The following is an 18,917-nucleotide window of genomic DNA, read 5'->3' as shown; positions in this document are numbered from 1 at the left end:
GGTCACCATCCCAGCGTCAAGCTCGAGGCCGCTGGACCGTGCAGACCAGTGACACCACCGGGCTGCAAGGTTCAAAGGCAGCTGGGAACCGATCACCGCGCCCTGCACCTCCCGTTGCTGCCCAGTCTTCCCTCGTCCCGGGCAAGCAGCTGGCATTCCTGGACAACCCATCGAGTGGGTGGCTATGGAAAAGAGCGCTCTAGCTGTCCTGAGAATAAGGCAGGAGTGTTGATGTGATACGAGGGTAAATCGTATTTGTGGCTCACACTGGTATGAGACACAAAGCATCGTGTGAGGCAGCAGTGCTAAGACAGCTGCAGCAGACATGTTTTAAACGGACCCTAATCTCTTCCTTCTATATTCCAGCATCAGCTACTGTGAATTAAATGAGCTCCAGGATTGTACTTTTTCTTTGTTTGCCTTTCCAGATACATTCTCTGCCGTTTCCTGTCCCTGTCCTCCTCCAGGAAGAGGACTTCTGTGGGTTAGGTCACAGATGTCCTTTCCCACTGGAGTCCAGGCTGGGTTTGGCCAGTGGAAGACACCGACAGGAACAAGCCTAGATGGTGGGAGGCGGGGCCTCTGTCCCCTGCACCTCTGCCCGCTGGCCTCCTGCTTGTCCCAGGTGCCTGCAGTCCCTCCATCCTCATGCTCAGCTTCTCCTGGTGGCCATAACTTTACCCAGGGTCCAGCCACAGCTCCGTCTCCTCACCCCTGGGCTTCCCATTGTCACTGGCTCCTGGTTCGTCATCAGCCCTGCCCACCTCTGAAAACGCCCCGTCGTTCAACTGTCTCAGTTACTTCTGCAAGTCTCCTGCCCGCCCTGGGTGACATGGGACGATCGAGTCGTTGGTTCCCCTCCAGCTCCACCTTCTTACCCCTTAACCCATTTCACCCGAACCCACAACCTACCCTGAGGAAGGGAAGCATTTAGGGTACCGGCTGGATGGAGTTGGCACCAATCACTGTCTGTTCAAGTGTGACTTTGCTGTGACGCCAAATGGCCTCCTGTTCCTTTTCTGGCTGGGACTCAGGACCTGGATGCTTCGACCTTTTCCAGCAAGCCAGCCGCTCACCTTGTGGGCAGCTCGATTTAGACACAAAATGTTCAGGCAAACAACCCTCACGACACATGCGTGGGGTGTGGAAGCTGGCGGGAGATCATTTCAGCTCCTGGGCTGTGCTGACCAGGGCTTTGCTCCCTGGTCAGCTAGTGGCAAGAGCTGACTGAGAGAGCACTTGCTCTGAACTGAGTCCAGCGGCGACATGCCTGGTGCCCCAGCCCCACTGGAAACACACACCTGGCTACGCACACACTGGTGGCTGCCACTAACAGGGTGAAAGTGTCAAACGTTGGCAAGAACGTGGGACAAGTGGAACTCTCAGACTTGGTGGGGGGACGTCTGGCAGTTTTTTACAGAGTGAAGCATATACCTGGCTTACGACCCAGAAATTTTAAACACATGCATTTATTGGAGAGCAGCGACAATATGTGTCCACACAAAGGCTTGCATATGAGTGTCCGTACCAGTGTTCATAGGAGCTAGAAACTGGCACCACGTCAGGGGTCCATCAACAGAAAAACACTTAGCCACACAGTGGTGTAGTCACACAATGGAAAACTACTGAGCAGTCAGAAGAATTATTGATTCACACGGCAACACGAACGATTCTCAAAAACATTCCACTTATGGAAAGAAGCCTCCCATACTTACTGGATGACCCCATTTATATAAAATTTTAAGACAGGCAAACTAATTTATTGAGAGAATCTCAGAATCGTGGTTCCTCTAGAGAGGGCTGGGGCTGGCCGGAAAGGGAGATGAAGGAACTCTCCCGGACAGTAGAAATGTTCTCTCTTGACAGGTGTTCAGGGTACACACGCATATCCCTTCCTCAAAACTCACCATGTGACACTATGAAGACCTGTACATTTCACGGAACATAAGTTTTTCCTAAGTAAATGAGCTGAAAACAAGTACTGAGCTCGAGTTAATGACAGACATACTGAAGTGTCCCGAGGTGAAGTGTATGGATGCCTGCGACCAATTTGAAAATATATAAATGCATTAGTGGTTGTAGGTCTGGAGAGCCAGATGTGTGCTGAGCATAAGCAGGTAACTATGGCAAAATATTCATTGCAAACATAGGACACCTGTCGTGACCTGGTTCCTCCACGCCATTCTCCATAAGTAGAATTATTTTAACACCACGCCCACCCCCAAACTGGAAACAGCCTGGTGTTACAAATAAATACATTTGGCCATGGGTGGGTCAGCTCAAACAGAAGAGATGCTCTGGGCTGCTAGAAGCAAAGCTTTATATGAGGTTAAATAGTGACACCAAGAGTGCCATCGCAGGGAGCCTTGAATTCTTCCGGCTAGACTCTGTCTAGGCTGTTTCCCTCCGTGTACGTTTAGGAAAAGATCCCATCACAGCACTGATACGGCACCACCACTGGCAGAGGCGGGCAGGCCCTGGATGCACAGGTTATGATCTGCTTCCCTAAGAGGAACTACCCTACAGAGTCCTGGGAACATGACACCAGCTAAAACCAGTGTCTAAACCTAAAAGATGATGCTCAGTGACATGGACTGTCTGCGTCCCGAAAGCCTGCAGGTTGAAGCCCAACCCCCAATGTGATTGTTTTGGGGGGACCCTTGGGAGGAGATTAGGTTCCGATGAGGGTCACGAGAGCAGAGCCCCCGAGATGGGATCAGTGACCTCATAAGAAAAGGACGAGACCAGAGCTCGCTCTCCCTGCCAAGTAAGGACACAGTGAGAAGGCAGCTGTCTGCAAACCAGGAAGGGAGTCCTCCCAGGAGCTTGGGTCCTGGGACTTGCAGCGTCTAGAGCTGTGTGAAGTACACGTCTGCTGTTGGAGCTGCTGTCTCTAGGACTTCGGTGGTGGCCAGTGCTCTGCTTGTGGTGTTATTGACAGTGACTATTTGTTTCACCACGTGCTGGGCTGACTTGTCACGTCTACCTGCATTATCTCATTTTCATTCTCACAGCTGCTATTTAAGGGGTAATGGAAACGAGGCTCAGCGAGGTTCTGGAAGTCGCCCAGGCACAGAGTGAGTAGTGAGGGAATTTGGGACTTGACAAGAAGGTCTTTATGATTTTTACCCAAGCATCACAAACGCAGGTGCCCTGTAGGGCAGAGGCAGGTGAAGACATGTGAGGTGGGCTGTGCAAATGGGAACACTCACGGGACCTGTGCCTCATTTGACTCACTCTTGGGGCTACATGGGGGCAGGCAGGGACTGCGGCAAGCTGGGGAACCCCGCTCCACTCAAAGGGCCGGGAACATTTCAGTTCCAGCTGGCGTCTGACGTGCACGAATGCGGGCTGGGTGTTGCAGGTTTTCTAGTATCTCAAGTAAAGACCCAGCCTGGAGTCTGACCTGAAATATCAGAGGACTTAAATGTGGGCAATTGATTCTATACTAAAGCACTGTAAGTTAGCCGATGCCATGTGAATATTAGAATGCAAAAACAAGCGACAACAAGGTAACAACAAGCTAAAATACACTTTTAAGCAGGCCATGGGCCTCTGGTGTGACGCTGTGGCCATGGCAGAGACTGCCAGGCCCTCCTGGAACTTTGCAAAGGGCCCACGTTTTTTGACAATGGTCAACTCCAGAGACACAAGGACCATCTCCCTGGGTTTGCTCAGCATCTTAAAACCACACAGGTGCCGACACACAAGCAGAATATTCTTAAAGCAACCTCAGAAACTCTCTATGTTCCTTGCTGGGCCCGGGGGCTCTCGCCATTCCCAGCAGGAGGGACTACAGTGGCATTTAGCATCTTATGACATCGCTGGCATGTTGTCCTGTCTCTAGCTGGTGGGCAGTCAGACTCCCTAGATAATTTCCATGAATAGCTGGTAGCTAAAACCAGACTGCTGGTGTCTGGATAGTCTGTCTGTCCCCCAGCTGACAAGGCTGCTTTCCCACCTGCGAGGTCGAAAGCAACAGCAGGAGAGAATAGGCCTCACGGCTCCTCAACAGGTCCCTGTGCAGTTCTCCATGGAATGATGGACGACCAGGGACCTAGGCCTTCTCTTCACTGCTTCTTAATTCATAATCCCCCATTACAGCCTGTCCCTCTGCCCATAACGTGTGACACTGTGGAATTGGCCTTCACTCACTCTGCCCAGCAACAGGCGGAGCTTAGGTCTAAGTATGTATGTGCCTTCTGCATTAAAATCCTCTAATGTTGAATTCAAGTGGCAGCGTGACAAACTGGGGGGCCACCCAAGCCCCGCAGAGTTCCCAAGATATGGGGGCTCGTGGAAGTGCGAGGAATGTCCTTTACCCCAAATCCTACAGCACTGCAGTGAGCATGAGAGGCGGGAGAAAGCTTTGTGGGTAAATGGAGAGACAAATGCTGTCGAAAAGAAGGCTTTTCTCCCTCTGGTCTTCTCGTGGGGGTTTTCCAAAACAATCAAGCTTTTTTTTCAAAGAGTAAAAATGATAGCCCATCCACGGAGATAAAACAACTTCAGAGTTAATAGAAAAGTACACAGTCATGATGATTCTTGGAAAATGTATTTTCTCTTTTGAGAGAAGTTAAGGTATTAGCCGTGGAAAATGTTCGGTTTCCTCTAAGCCTTATAACTGTGGTTTCTTCACAGAAAGAGAAATTCTCACCACAGGTAACGGGTTCACTAAAGCTTCCCACATTCAGGCCTCTCATTTCATCCCCCCACGCCCCCACCCCCGCCCCAGTAACAGCTTTACTGAGATATAATTCACATACCATAAAACAAACCCTGTAACGTGTCCAATTAAGTGGTTTTTAATATATTCCCAGACCTGTGCGACCGTCACCACTTCTAATGCTCGTCAGCCCAAAAAGAAACCCCACACCGATGAGCAGTCACACCCACCCCGTCCCCTGCCAGCTCCTGGCAACCACTAACCCACTGCTCGCCTCTGGGGATTTGCCCACTCTGGGTCCCTCACACAGAGGGCATCACACAGTACGTGGCCTTTTGTGTCTGACGCCCTTCACTCCACACAGTGTCCCTGCACGGTGACAGTCCCAGAGCTAAGCCCGGGTTCTCCGGCCTTGGCACGACTGACATTGGGGCTGATAATTCTTTGTTTTGTTGCTTGGCACCACCCTGTCTTCCACCCACTCACTGGTAGCTGGTAGCATCCCCTCCTGCTTCGGTGGCAACCCAAATAGTCTCCGGGTATTGCCAAACGTCTCTTGGGCGGCGTGGGGTGGGGGGAATAGCCCTGGTGGAGAACCACTGATCTAACCAGACCTCTTCTCAAGGCTGCACCCCGACTCCCATCACCATTTAAGGAAATACGATCCAGGGAGGTTAATTTACGTCCTGAGATCACACCGTTAGCTAGTGGCCAAGAGACGGACCAGAACCCTAGACTCGATTCTTGCTTCATGTCTTTTTAGCAATCTACCTTAGAAATCACACTTGCCTTGACTGAAATCGGGCTGCTTTTACCCAAATAGTATTTTCTTAAAGCAGTGTTGTTGTTTTTTTTAAACTTTCGTACACGACCAGGTCATCTGAAGGGCTTGCTGAAATCCAGGTTACCCGTCACCTTCCTGGAGTTTTGGCTTCGGTAGGTCTGCGGTGGGGCCTGCACATCTGAATTTTTATCTAGTTCCCAGATGGTGCCGAAGGTGCTGGTCTGGAGATCCCACTTTGAGAGTCATCGTCAGAGAGGAAGCTCACCCTGTCCCCCTCCTTTTTTAATGGACGAAGACTCTCACACACAAATATGTGGCCAGACAGGAAACGTAACTATGAGACCTGGTGGAGTGAGGGTGCTGTGGCTGGAGCTGTGGCAGCCACTGTGTGACAGTGAGTGCACTGCCAACCGATTTGCTGGGAAGCTAGTCGGGGCCCCTGGCATGGCCACATCTGCGACGGGCAACCTCTGAGCTTGTGGTCTGCAGAATGCATTGCAACCTGTATTGTTAACTACTTTCAGTCTGTTGTTCTGTTGTTTTCGTCTAACAGCATCCTGAGAGATACAGTCCCCTTCCAGAATGCAAATACAATAATGGAAGTTACTTTATCTATTTTTTGTTTATCTCTATATTTCCACCATGTAGAAGCGGGTCTGATATAGAGAGGGGATTCAAGACCTACTGAAAGAATAAGTCAATGAGTTTAGCACCACAGCCCTTCTCAAGCTTCACTCACCTATGTGTAGACCATCGTCATGTCTGGTTTTCTTTTTTTGGCCACATGTCTAAACACTGCCTCTACTATCACTATTTTCTTTTTAATTTTACAGAAATCCCCTTAACCTTCTTCTAAGCAAAATATTTCCAGTTTTGATGCTTACATACATTTTGAATATATTAAATTGTATACACAGATGTTGTATTTCAAAAACGCCTATGTGTCATCCAGCATCCCTCCGTGTGCTGTGAGGCGTGGCCACGCCCGCACTTCGGGATGTCTACTGGACCTCAGCCAGGACTTAATTGGGTCCACAGTGGTCTGACTTTTTCGTGAATAATCATGAAGTCTCCGGGCCTCTTTCTCACTTTGCGCTGCACCTTCCAGGTCAGGGGTGAGGCAATGAGGGGAGCGGTTCCCGAATGCTCTTACCATATGCAAACCGTGAATAAATAAAAGATGATGAGATCTGAGGCTGGCAGAAAAGATCCTTGAAGCAACAACGAATTCGCCAACAGATCTGGGGTACAGTTTTCAGCACACAGAGCGAGCAAACAAGATAGGACGTATTTGTCGATATACAGTTTAGTAAGCTATAGCTCCTCCAAAAGTCTTTAAAATGGACTGTGTTTTAGGAAAAACGACTTTTTCCAGAAATAAATCTATGCATATACATTGAACTGATCTTTGACAAGGGTGCCAAGAGTACACAATGTGAAAAGAACAGTCTGTTCAATAAACGGTGTTAGGAAAATTGGACAGTCACATGCAAAAGAATGAAATTGGACCCTTATCTAACACCACAAAAAAAAAAAGAAAAAAAAGAAAAACGACTTTTGAGATGAGGGAAGTGACCCTCTGTGCCTCCTGATGCTTACCTTGCACCTAAAAATTATAAAACGGTGTTCCCTAAGGATACGTTATTTCTCGCACAAACTTAAACAGCCTTTCTGTAGCTGACTCTTTTTGTCCAAAGCCTTTTTCTCACCAACGATTTCCAGCCCAATGGAAATCATCAGATTTCCACCTGAGGAGAGGACAGTCTTTTTAACACCTGCAGTGTCTGACTCTCAGATTGCATTAAACCCGTCTTCTTTTGTGATTTATATTTATGCCAACTGTTCAAATCTATCACCTTCTCCTTTCCGCATGTCAATTTTCTCTCAGATTCTTTTTGTCTTGATAATATCATTTTTGTAGCAATGTTACAGGCTGTCACTTTACATTTATGAAGCAAGACATAAATGCACTTGATGACTTTATTTTTAGGAATGTCTGTAATGACTAATGCGTTGACTGACTGTCTAAGAAGGGACTTTTCACTTCCGCTTAATGGACTGTCTCCACCCCGGCGAAGGCTCAGCTTTTTAACAATCTGCACATACTGAAGAGGTGATGAAAAGGTCTAATTCCTTTTTGGGGTTTTTATATGTTGCACAGAAAGGCAAGGCTATTTCCCAATTGCTTGAATTTGGGCGTAATTTGAAGTTGAGCTCAAGAAAAGAGAAACATTTTAATAAAAGTTGGACCAGAATGAACTCAGTCTGGCTGTATAAATATTCATCCAAAGTAATATTCAGACACCCGAGTAAACATTGTCCTGTTTTTCCAGGTGCAGCATGGTGGGGTACGAGGAGCACGGTGGCGCGGGAGGAGCACGATGGGGCAGGAGGACCCCAGGAGAAAAACCAGGAGCCCAGTTTGGATGCCACCGTTTAACATGATGTGAGAACTTAACATTACATATTTCCTCTTCATTATCTGGCTTACAAGTTTTTTTTAATGTGGAGAACATAAGAGACAAGTATTCGAAAACATGTAAAGTGCTATACAAATGAAATCACCCTAACAAGGCATTAGCATCTTGCTACTGTACCTGCCCAGCTTTCTCAGTTTACAAAATTCATTATTGTTGCAAGCACAGTGGCGCTCTCTCTACTTAACTTCTCGGAACGAGTATCCTTGACTTTCAATTTTTGTTTTTGTCACATCTAAGAACCTTCGAGTTGTATGAGGGCCGAGTCCCACATTGGGCTTGGATGGAAGGCAAAGCAGTTTGCGGCGCCTACCCTGGCAGAGTCCCGAGGGCAGCAGCGTGCTGGGCCTGGAGGCCGTGCCCTCCCAGCAGCTCTGCTGGTCAGCATCTTTAGCTGCGCGTTGGAGCCAGTGAGGAGCTCAGGACAGGGCCCACCCCGTGAGAAACTAGGCGCCTTCAAACGCCAGGGCAATAAGAAGCGCACATCCCAGAGGCATCTGCGGGGGAGGCTGCCAGGAGAACAGTGCATCCTGGCTCCTTTCTCACCATCGCCGCAAGGAAGGTCCTCGATGCAGGACAGGGTGACATCGCCCTCATTCTTTGATGCTGATTTATCTCTATTCTTCCCCTCTAAGCTCATAACTAATTGGATTTCCATGACAAATTCACATGGTGTGGCCACTGTACTGCCCAGTCTGTGGGAACGACAACCTTAACTCTGCACCCCGGGACGTCTTCCCCGCTTGGCCAAGGCCATGGAAGGAGGCGGGCCTCCAGCGGGAGGAGCCCGAATATCAGAAACAAGCCTTCCTGCCGCAGCCACACACAGGCAGCCCAGACCCCGCCCACTGTGCTTCCCCGACTCTCTCCGCACCGCAGGAGATCCACGTCTTCCAATTACAGTGAGTCAACATCTGTTCTGAGACTTCTGTGGCCTCCGAGAGAACACGAAACATCTTCCCGTCAGTGGGTAGCTTGGCGGGAGGGCAGCTGGTGAAGGCAGGCCTGGTCCTGTTCCACACAGGTGCAGGGACCAAGTCAGCCGTGGGATTCCGAGAAATAACACTGTTTCGCTTGATGACAGACATCTACATGTACCTACATATATGATGTATAGGGCTGTAAATGTAGACATGAGATATGTATACATAGATATATGAAAAGACACGATACAGACATCTAGACATAGCTATCTACTGATACCCATCTATCTATCTGGAGAGATTTTAAGGAATCAGCTCATGAAACTCTGGAGGCTGCACGTCCAAACTCTGCAGGGTGGACCATCATGCTGGAGCACCGGTGAAGACCTCATGCTGCAATTTGAGTCCAAAGGCATCTGCTGGCAGAAGCCTCCCTTCCTCAGGAAAAGTTAATCCTTTTTCCATGGGGCCGAATCAGGTTTTTCTGTGTGGCAGCTGGATGCTAAGAGCAGGTTTTCCAGGAGCAATCATCTGTCAAACCTGTGGCCCCGTTAGTCTTGCTAACAGTCTATTGGTTTAATCTGCCACGTGGCCCAGGCAGCACCCATGTGGGCAAGGACCACCGCAGGGTAGCCTGGTTAGTTGGGGACATCAGAGTAACAGTCTGCCACAGCAGCCAATGCTAGGCTGAGTGACGGTCTGATGCCAGAGAGGCATGTCACAGGTGTGCATGGGCGCCACCGTAGGTGCTCCCTGAAAGGGGACCTCCCTCATCTGTCACTGTCTCCTCCCCGGTGTGCAGTGTGCTCTCTGGCCAAAGGCTGTCTCCTGTCTTGGTTTTCATCCCTGTCCCATCCATGAGTCACCTTCGCCTGAACCCCTGGTCCATTTCCGTCCCACAGCACCTGAGCTCAGACATCACGGGACTTATCGAAGGGACCCAGCTATACTGTAGGCCTAGGGTTCCATGCTGAGGGCCTTCAGCCAAATTAGGTCACAGGACTTGTTTTGTGTGAATATGCAGTGACTGCCACCATTTAAAGGATGAGAGATTTCACCTAAGATTCGGAGTTTCTAATTTCTCTTGAAGAGTCATTAGCTCAGCCAGCACTGGACCAGTGTCTGGGCACAGGAACCATTCCTTGGAGCTGAGTGGTGGCTGCCCCCGTAGCTGGGGACATTCTCTCCAGTTCAGCAGAGAGCCCACCCCTCCTGTTGCCTCTCGGAATCCAAGGAGAATGTCGTTGTCATTTATCACTGAGTTAATGTTGCTGTTTTCCGTTTAGTGGCGGCAAATCTCCTGTCACCATGTGTTTATCACAAGGGAGGAAACAGAAGCTGGGCTGAGAGAATGGCGTGTTCCTTGGGCACGCCCCTGCGGAGCCCACGGATGTCACCTTCCTGGTTACCAACGAGTCTGCAGTCCCTGGGGAGACAGGGTCTAACAGGCCGGGCCCTGCGGGTCTGCCAGCACCCGTTCAGGAGGCAGGTCTGGGCGGGGACTCCCTCCCATGTCCTGCCTCTGTTGTCAGGCTTCTCCACGGCTCACACATCACCGTGAGCAAACCCAGAAGCTTCGCGCATATCAGGAGTGCCTGTCCGTGCATTTGGAGGGCGTTTCTTACAGCAGCTCTCACCTGTGCACTGTCCATTGTACAGGCTACTTAGGAGCAAACGAGCAGTGTACCTGCCGACAGGACTTTTGATCTCAGAATGGGTCACTCTTGGGCGTGACCTGCGGCACTCCTGTAACCTCCAGGAGGGCTGGGTGGGGTCGGCAGAGACACTGGACTTAGTCTCGTATGGCTCTTATAACGCAAAGCTGAAGCCACCCTGGCTCAGACAAGCCACTGTAAGAAGATCCACTTGTGACTGTGCCGGGCTGTGCTTCCCAGTGACCTGTGTGTTGTCCTTGGTTCTCTGGTGTCCCAGTGCCCCCGAGAATTAGTCCCGCTGAGATGCTCACTGAGTCTGACGCTGACCTGGCTTCTCCTGCTCCCCTTGGACACTTCCTCCCTCCTGTGAAACCACCTTTGGTCGTTCCATCCGAAATGTGATGCACTCAGAGTGCAGGAGAAAACAGGGGGGTGTTGGGAGCGAAGGTAGCGAGTGGACACGGTGTTCCTGAGACGGGCGGCCGAGCTGATCGCCGGCTGAGCCCTACACGAGGAGGGAGGGAACTCATTGCTGAAGGAACCAAACTGGACCTAGGGGAAAGTCATTTTACCGCACTGCAAGCCTACAACCAATTAACGGTAGTCGGGTGAACCGGGGCTGAACCTATTTATTTTCTCAAATTACAGAAGAGTCTTGGAATTGAACTTGAAGCCGGCCTTAAAGGTAAAAACAAAAACAAAAAAACACCCAGGGAGAGAAGATTCTCATTTACTCAACCCTACAGAAGCTGAGAAGGTAAACAGAGCACCAGTGATCACGGACGGTTGAAAAGCATTTCTAAGGTTTCAAGGAAGAGTCCTGCTACCTGTGGGCACAGAGACGGGGAAGGTGGGGCAGGACAGCAACAGCAGCACATTTTTCTATTCAAAAGAACTTTTGAAAACAAAACCAAATTTGATGAAAACATGTTCTCAACATGGTAAATTCCTGACAAAGTCATCTATCTAGATGGCGAATACTTTTTCCCAGATGTTTCCAAATATATCAACAATATAACCGTGTCGTTCGAGGACTTGCTGTATATTAACATGTAAATAGATATGCAAACATGACCTATTCCTCTATGGAGGAAACTATATATATGTAACTACATATGAAATTTTACATATTAGGAGATAGGACATAGAGCTCTCTCTATGGAACCATTTGTGTAGGTTCTGAAGGACATAATGTATATGAAAATATCTCTTATTTTCCTCCTCTGTAAAGAAAAAATATATATGAAACTATGTTTGTGAAAATGTATATGAAAATAGGATTTTTCATTTTCCTCGTCAGATCCTGTCTTTGTTTTGTTCACGGCTAAATCCACAGCGCCTGGGACCGTGCCCAGTGTGTGACAGACGCTCAATGACGGTTTGTTGAATAATTTATGTGTGTACTTAAGACTCTTCATTAGTCTACTTACAAATATTTTACGTGTGATTTTCACCTTGACTTTTATATGGGAGCCTTCATAATATCTTTTGAGTGCTGGGTCTCTAAAGAATGGGACTCTACAAAAAAAAAAAAAGTGTCTCCATGTGCAGCGGTGGCTGAAATGCTCATGTCTGCTCTTCGCCGATACCTGAATTCCCCAGGCTGGGTCTTCCTGTGTCCCGGTGCCCCGGTGCCGGGAGCCCTGTCTACACCGCTGGAGAGGCCTCGTATGGAATAGCCCTTGGGACCCTCCGGCCTTGTGCACTGATTGTGAGAAATGTTGCTCAGAGACCTGAGGGCCCAGTGAAGGGTCCATGGCTGGGATGTGGGACCACCCTGATCTCTCGCTGTGTGACCACTTAGTCCAGACTGAGAAATCTGTCCTCACGCTTTTACTTGGAAGGGCCCTAAGCTTGATTTTTGTCTTGGTCACACTCATTATGCCTCTGGGTCCTTTCTCTCTCTCTCTCTCTCTCTCTCTTCCTGGACCAAAGACCTTCCCCTCAGGGGAAAGACAGCAGAAGCGTCCGTAATCACCCTAAAATTAAAACCAAGACTCTGTCAACTTCTCATAAGACAGAAACTCTCAGTGCCAGATTCTGAAAGACAAATAATAAAAACACCCCCTTTGGAGAAGTATAACCTGTACTTCGGGTTCTACGTGGGCATTTCTGACATCCTTTTCCCCCTATTAATTTTCACTCTGTAGAAGCAGAAGACAGGGACACACGTCTTGACTGCACTCATCACCTGTGGCCACCTTCGTTAATGATACATTCTGGTGTAAGTGTGTGTTGCACGCTCACACACATTTTAAATGTGATGTGCAAGCTGGTCACCGCTTGCCTCATTTTAGCAACAGTGGAGGTCTGGCTCCTAAATCACCATGCAAAACACTACCATGCTAATGGTGGTTTCAGAAGGACAACACAGTGGCTTTGTGCCAGCCACACACACCCTGCCTATGACACACAGTGTTTAACTGCCTAGAGTGGTTCGTTAGAGGATATCCAACAACTTACAGCACTTGTCCGGTGCCTTAATGAATCGGAATACTTCCCTTTTCTTATAACAATGTATTTGCCATCACAGAACTGTAACGCAAGTAAGTAATTTCCGGCACAGAAACGGAGGGGAGTTAGCCAGGCTCATCCCTACGGGCATGTGAGTCTGGGAGAGTGCTGTGCCTGCAATTCAGGCTGCTGCCACCAGGTGGTGCCATCGGAAGCCTTCGGCCCATAGTCAGTGTCCGGTTCCAGATGTGTCTCACTGGAGCCTCTGAGCATTTGACAAACAATACATCCCAAAGTCAGTTTTACTAAAGTAGCCCATGAAACACAAAGTATGTGTGTTGGAGTCAATTTAAGAGGAAAAACCATAGGGGGAGAAACGGAGGATGTGATACCTTCTTACACCTCACTAGATGTTTCTCAATGTTCAGTACAAATCTGGGTTTCTTTTGCCATGTTTTCATTCAACAAACCATTACTTATTACGTAACTTCGGTGTGCCAGGCCTTCAGTTAAGTCTGGGAATACAACAGTGAGTTAGACATGCCCCGTCTAGGATTTCTCTGTGAACAACTGAGGATAACCAAGTTCTAAACACAGGACAGTCACATCTGACCCAAGAGTTAAGGTGCAGAAAGGTAAACTTCACCTGTAGGGGAAACGACTCTTGGGAATCTATGAACATGAAGCCCTGTGGACCGTAATGGTATTGTTTGACTTCTACGGTCTCACGTTTGCCATGTTGACCCTTAGAGTCTTGGGAGTAACGGTGCACAGCCCCCGTGCTCAGGTTGATCACGTACCTGTGTCCCCTACAGGGACCCTCAGCCGCTCGCTCCCCTCTCAGCGGCCAAAGAACCCCAATACGCTGTCGCCCGTCTTCCTTCATGGAGGAAATGGAAACGGGCTGGCGGGGGGCTGGGTCCGTTTCCTCCTGATCTCATCCCTGTTTGTGCCCTTTACAAACACCCAGGATTTTGTCTCCACAGCCGTCCTCACATACTTTTACTCTCTTCTGAACTGGACTAACAGAGCCATTTTAACACAACTCTACACATTGCCCATCAACTCAACATCCGTCACTGACTGAAGCTCCCGCACATTTTCCCTGGGGCCTGGAGGGAGACCCAGCCACCATCTGGGGCACGTTTTTGTGCCTGGGTATGAAGGTTCAGGGGCACCGCTGTACAGTAAGTGTCCACGCATGTCCGCGCCCGAACGAAGAGAACATGTTTCCGGCGGCTTTATGGATTTTTCCTATGGAGGCGAAGTCTCTCTCTGACATCAGAATCCTCATTGTGACAATAAGAGAGATGGCACTCTTCACCCACCCCTTTGTGACTCCTTAGAGAAGACCCCTACTTTCAGCAGCCACTGGCACTGAGCCCATTAGGGGACAGACACTGTTCCAGGCGCTGGTGCAGCGGCAATAGTCAAACCAGTCCTGGCCCCCAAAGAGGCAGATGGCAAACAAACCAACAAGAAAAAATACAGGAAGGTCACGGCCACGGCTCCATGAAGGAAAGTCAAGCAGACAAGGGGGTGAAGAGTTGTAAAGGTCTGGGTGCTGTCATTTAAACTGGGGACATTGGGACCAAGAGCAGAAGGAAGTGAGGGGTGAGCTGTGTGGGAGAAGACACAGCCGTAGGGTGCCACTTTGGGGGCAGGAGCCCCAGGCAGGTCCGGGAATCTCCAAGGGTGCCCCCTCTTCTCATGTCTCCGTTGGTTACTCCGTCCTACGGGCACAGGCAGTGCGCACGGTCACAGAGGGACTCGGGCTGGGTGGCCTCGGGAGAGCAAGGCCGGCTGTACTCAGCCGCTTCCATTGGTCTGTGCTGGAGAAGCAGGGCGACCCAGGACCAGGGAGACTCCATAAGAGGACAGCAGGCTCCGTGAGCGCAGCTGGACGAGTCGGGGCCGAACCCCGTTGGCTATCATCAGAGGACGGTGCTGTGGCAGGAGGGAGACCCTTGTTGGTGAGCACTCGAGCCCGTAAGGGACAAACACCAGGAGGCCAAGGGCCCAGCAGTGACACTGGGGCCCCAGCCATCCTCCCCGGCGTGAAGTGCAGTGAGCCGGGTATTAGAGCAGCTGTCCCCAGGGCCGCGGGGCACCCCTGCCGCTCTCACTCCTCTGTGGTTCAGGTGCCGTGGGGTGACCGGCTCTGGGCCACCTGTGTGAGGGTACCTGGGCCGCACGGCTTGGCTGAGGACCAAGGAGGTGACCTGGATGAGTCCCATCAGAGCATGTCCCAGGACTCACATAGGACCACCCTACAAACAATATACATTCTCTTCTGCTGGATTTGAGCCAGTTCTGAGGCAAGCGTCCTGTCCCCACAAGGGCGGCCTTTATGAGAATGAAACTCTTACAGAAGAAAGAGTGTGTGTCTGTGGGAGGGGAGAGGGTTGGGGAGATAGAGGAAGAGACGCACTACGTTCTCATGGTATCGCCTGAGGTTCTGAATAAACCCCCCTAAGCTCGCCAGCCCCGACTCTAAACTTCTCAGTTGGGTCAGCCAACACCGTGTTTTTAAACTTAGGTCGGCGTGGCTGGGATTTCCTGTTACTTCCATCCCCTGAGAAGCACAACGGACATTGCTGCTCACATCTGAAATGCACCCCTTAGGTCTGCTGCCTCCCCAAAAGCCAGCATCCTCGGGAGGCCCCAGGTAACATGCCTTCATGTGACCTGCAGTGCAGTGTGAGTGAGCTTTCCTGAGACAGGTTACCTGCTCTTGGTCCCAATGTCCCAAGGAATGTCAAGGATGTCAAGGAATGGCATCGTCAGACTTACAGTTTGGTCCCCACTGGCTGCCGCCCAGAGACAGACTGTGGGGAAGCGGCACGTGGGCACGGGGGGCGGGGGCACCGGGCACCGGCCGGGGGTCACTGCATTGACCGGGGCTGGCTGGGGGTGGGGCAGGGCTGGATCCTGGGTGTGCTTTGAAGACACTGCCCACACTGAAGGATTGTATATGGGGGGGGGGGGAGAGAGAGAGAGAGAGAGAGAGAGAGAGAGAGACAGGGAGAGAGACAGGGAGAGAGACAGAGAGAGAGGCCAAGGATGAGCCAAGATACTGGCCTGACCCAGGGGAAGACGGATCTGCCAGGTGTGGATACGAAGCAGGCTTAGCTAGAGGGGGGGCGCTGTGTCAGGTAACGTGTCCCTGCTGTGCCGTCCCCTCACCTCTGCCTTCTCTCCCGGCAACTTTAGGACACGCACACTGCCCCAGCTTTGGCCCTGAGGTCTTGAGCAGGACCTCGCACTGGGTGGAGAGTCATGGGTGGCTGCCCTCTGCTGTCCAGTGGGGGCCTCGCTCCCTGCGGTGCCTGACAGAGGGCAGGGACACTGCTCTGAGGACACCTGGGTCCACAACCAGGAGGGAGTGGAACCGTGCTCCGCCCGGCCTGCCCCGGCTCGGGGCGCCCGCTGGCAAGCTGTTCGGAGGAGCAGCCGGGCTGCGTCTGCCATCACAGCTGAGTCTGGGGCAGGCGGTGGCCCAGTGACAAAGCCACGTCCCCCTGCTGAGGGGAAGCCAGCTACAAGGCTCCTGGCAGCGTGAGACTCAGAGTCCCCCAGCCCAGCGTGTCTCCCAGCGCGCCTGTTTTCAACCGTTTTTGTATTCAATTTAGAAAGAGTTCAAGAAGAGCCCGGGGAGATGGTGGAGTCCAGGGACGTAAGGAAAGGCCGGACCGGAGCTGTTCACCGCGTCCCTAACTCACGGACAAGTGGCTTGGCCAGGCGAATGGAGAAGGATTTCCTCCCTCTCCCCAGGGCCAGTGTTGGTGTCGTAAGGCAGAGCTGGGCGTCACTGTACATGTCACACCCCCATGACGGTACACACTCGCTTTGCACGAGGAAGTCATCCCAGAGAAGGGCCGCCCATCCATCAATCAAGGTCCTGGTGGCCCCTGCACTCCCCACCCCCACCCTGAGCCTGGCGGGTCGGAGGAGGAGAGTAACCCAGATCAGACTGCTGTGCCCTGCATGCCCCCACGACCTCCCCCGGGGGCCGGGAAGATGCCAAAAGCATCTGCAAACACACAAGGTCGGGAGCTTCACAGGCCGCACTCCTCGTCCCTGGCAGTTTCCATCCTATTCGATTTCTGTCTCCTGATACAAGCGCAGGAGAAGCAGGTGAGAAGGGAGGGACCCCAGGGGTACCCAGAGGCCCCGGCGGGCGATGCTGACGGGACAGGTGTGAACTTGCCTTGATGACGTCTTCATCGGACGAGCGGCACTGCACAGAGGTGAGCAGGTGTGTCACGGTGCCATCCTCCTCCACAGAGACCACCTTCACCGGCACGGCCACCGTCTCCCCGGTAAGGATGGCGGTGTTCAGGAGCTCCGCCTCCTGGAAGAGCAAGCACACCCTCCGTCACGTCCCGCCCGTGTGCGGACGCCCCTGCCCGCCCCCCGCACGGAGCCCCCGGCCTCCACTCAGGCTCAGAGAGCCTGCCCTTCCCATGCGGCAGCGTGGTGGGGACGGGCGCCCCGTGTGGAGGCGCGGCAGCCAACCGTCGTTAACATCGTGCTCGACCAAGCTCCCCCGGGGCCGGACTGCTCTGTGTGTCCCACAGACACGGCCACGTCTTCCTCACAGCGCCCCACAGCGTCAGTAGCCTCTCCGTTCTGCCCATCGCACAGAGAGGTGCTGTAACGTGCCCGAGGTCACACAGCCCCTGCGTCCAGTAGGTCTGAACTCACACAAAACGATCCCAACTTGAGCAGTCACGTGTTGGCCAGAGGAGCGAGGTGCCATGAAAGGGGTTTGGGGAAGTGACACCCCCTGTGTAGTGTGTGAGGGGCCTGTGGGGGCCAGGAGACCCTCACTGTCTGCACTCTTCCACTTCCTGTCCATTTCCCAGGCTCTTACCGGCTCCTGCCTCTGTGTGTGTCTGGAATGCTATTACGGCCGCGGTAACTCTCGCCTCCTTATCAACGTGACACACACGTGCACAGTGCACACACCCACACACGCACTTTGCCTACTATACACTTCCTTCATCGCTCAGCTCAAAACGCCTGTCCGTCGGGATGTCCCAGCCGGCCGTGCTATCTGCTTTCAGAGCCGAGAGCACCCGAGACTAGGAAAGAATGGCACGGAGTCTCCTATGGCACCTGACCCAGGTGGGGTTTCAGTGTCACTCAGAGCTGCTCGATCCCTTCACGCCCTCTAGACTGAAGCTTCCTGGGGCTGTGTCTGCTTCTGCTCTGTGTCCAGTGACAACAACTGGTCCATATGTGTGAAACCCTACTGGGAAGGGACGGGAACCCACCCGGTCGCCTCCCAGCTCTCCAGCTGCCGGACGCCATGCACCGACCCCTTCTTAGCTCCCGGACACCTCAGGCGCTGTCCCAGGCCTTGGGCATCAGCCCTCTCTCTGCACCCCTCCCCAGGCCTTCTTCAGCATCTCTCATAGGATCCTTGTGGTTCCTGAGCTGGGGGGAAGGCCTGAGAGGTTCTATGAGCCCATTTTTCAGATGGAGAAAACTGAGTCCCAACCCCCAGGAAGGGGGTCTCATCCCTCTGTGTGGGGACTGTCTCCTCTGACTGAAGATCGGAGTCTTGATATAACTGTCTGTGTAACAGACATCTGATTGCGTGCCTAGGAGGCGTGCGTCGTCACGCAGGCTGAGTTATCCTGGGATTCTGACCGTGTCTGGCCCGTCCCTCAGAGAGCATCAACAAACCGCCTGAGGGGGCGCTAGGAGCTTCCCCCGTCACTCAGCAAGCAGGAGACTGCCAAGAGGCTTCTAATTTGATTTCCATGTGAAATCACAAACGCACTGAAGAAGTTTATCAGCCTAAGATTACATAAGCATTTCCCTTATGTTAACTGTGCATTTCTCATGTAAGACCTTACTTCTCCTTTATAGGACTGGGTTTGCTGGTAATTAGCTCATTTGTTTAGCCTTTGGGTATGGTAATGCCTTTTCCCCCTGATTTTCATCTTG

General features: G+C 51.6%; 1 protein-coding gene across 1 annotated transcript in view; it reads right to left on the bottom strand.

Annotated features, from left to right (window-relative positions):
• LOC117017899 (transmembrane protein 132D-like) overlaps positions 1-18,917 on the bottom strand; it is a 131,158-nt gene that overhangs the window by 32,827 nt on the left and 79,414 nt on the right. Inside the window, exon 2 of the mRNA XM_033098581.1 lies at positions 17,170-17,313. Coding sequence (XP_032954472.1) covers positions 17,170-17,313 — 144 coding nt within the window. The remainder of the gene's footprint in view (positions 1-17,169; positions 17,314-18,917) is intronic.

The sequence above is a fragment of the Rhinolophus ferrumequinum genome, chromosome 25 (genome assembly GCF_004115265.2).
Source record: "Rhinolophus ferrumequinum isolate MPI-CBG mRhiFer1 chromosome 25, mRhiFer1_v1.p, whole genome shotgun sequence".
Classification (NCBI taxonomy): domain Eukaryota; kingdom Metazoa; phylum Chordata; class Mammalia; order Chiroptera; family Rhinolophidae; genus Rhinolophus; species Rhinolophus ferrumequinum.
Note: the sequence above shows the minus strand (reverse complement) of the source record. Positions and strands in the feature narration are given on the sequence as shown.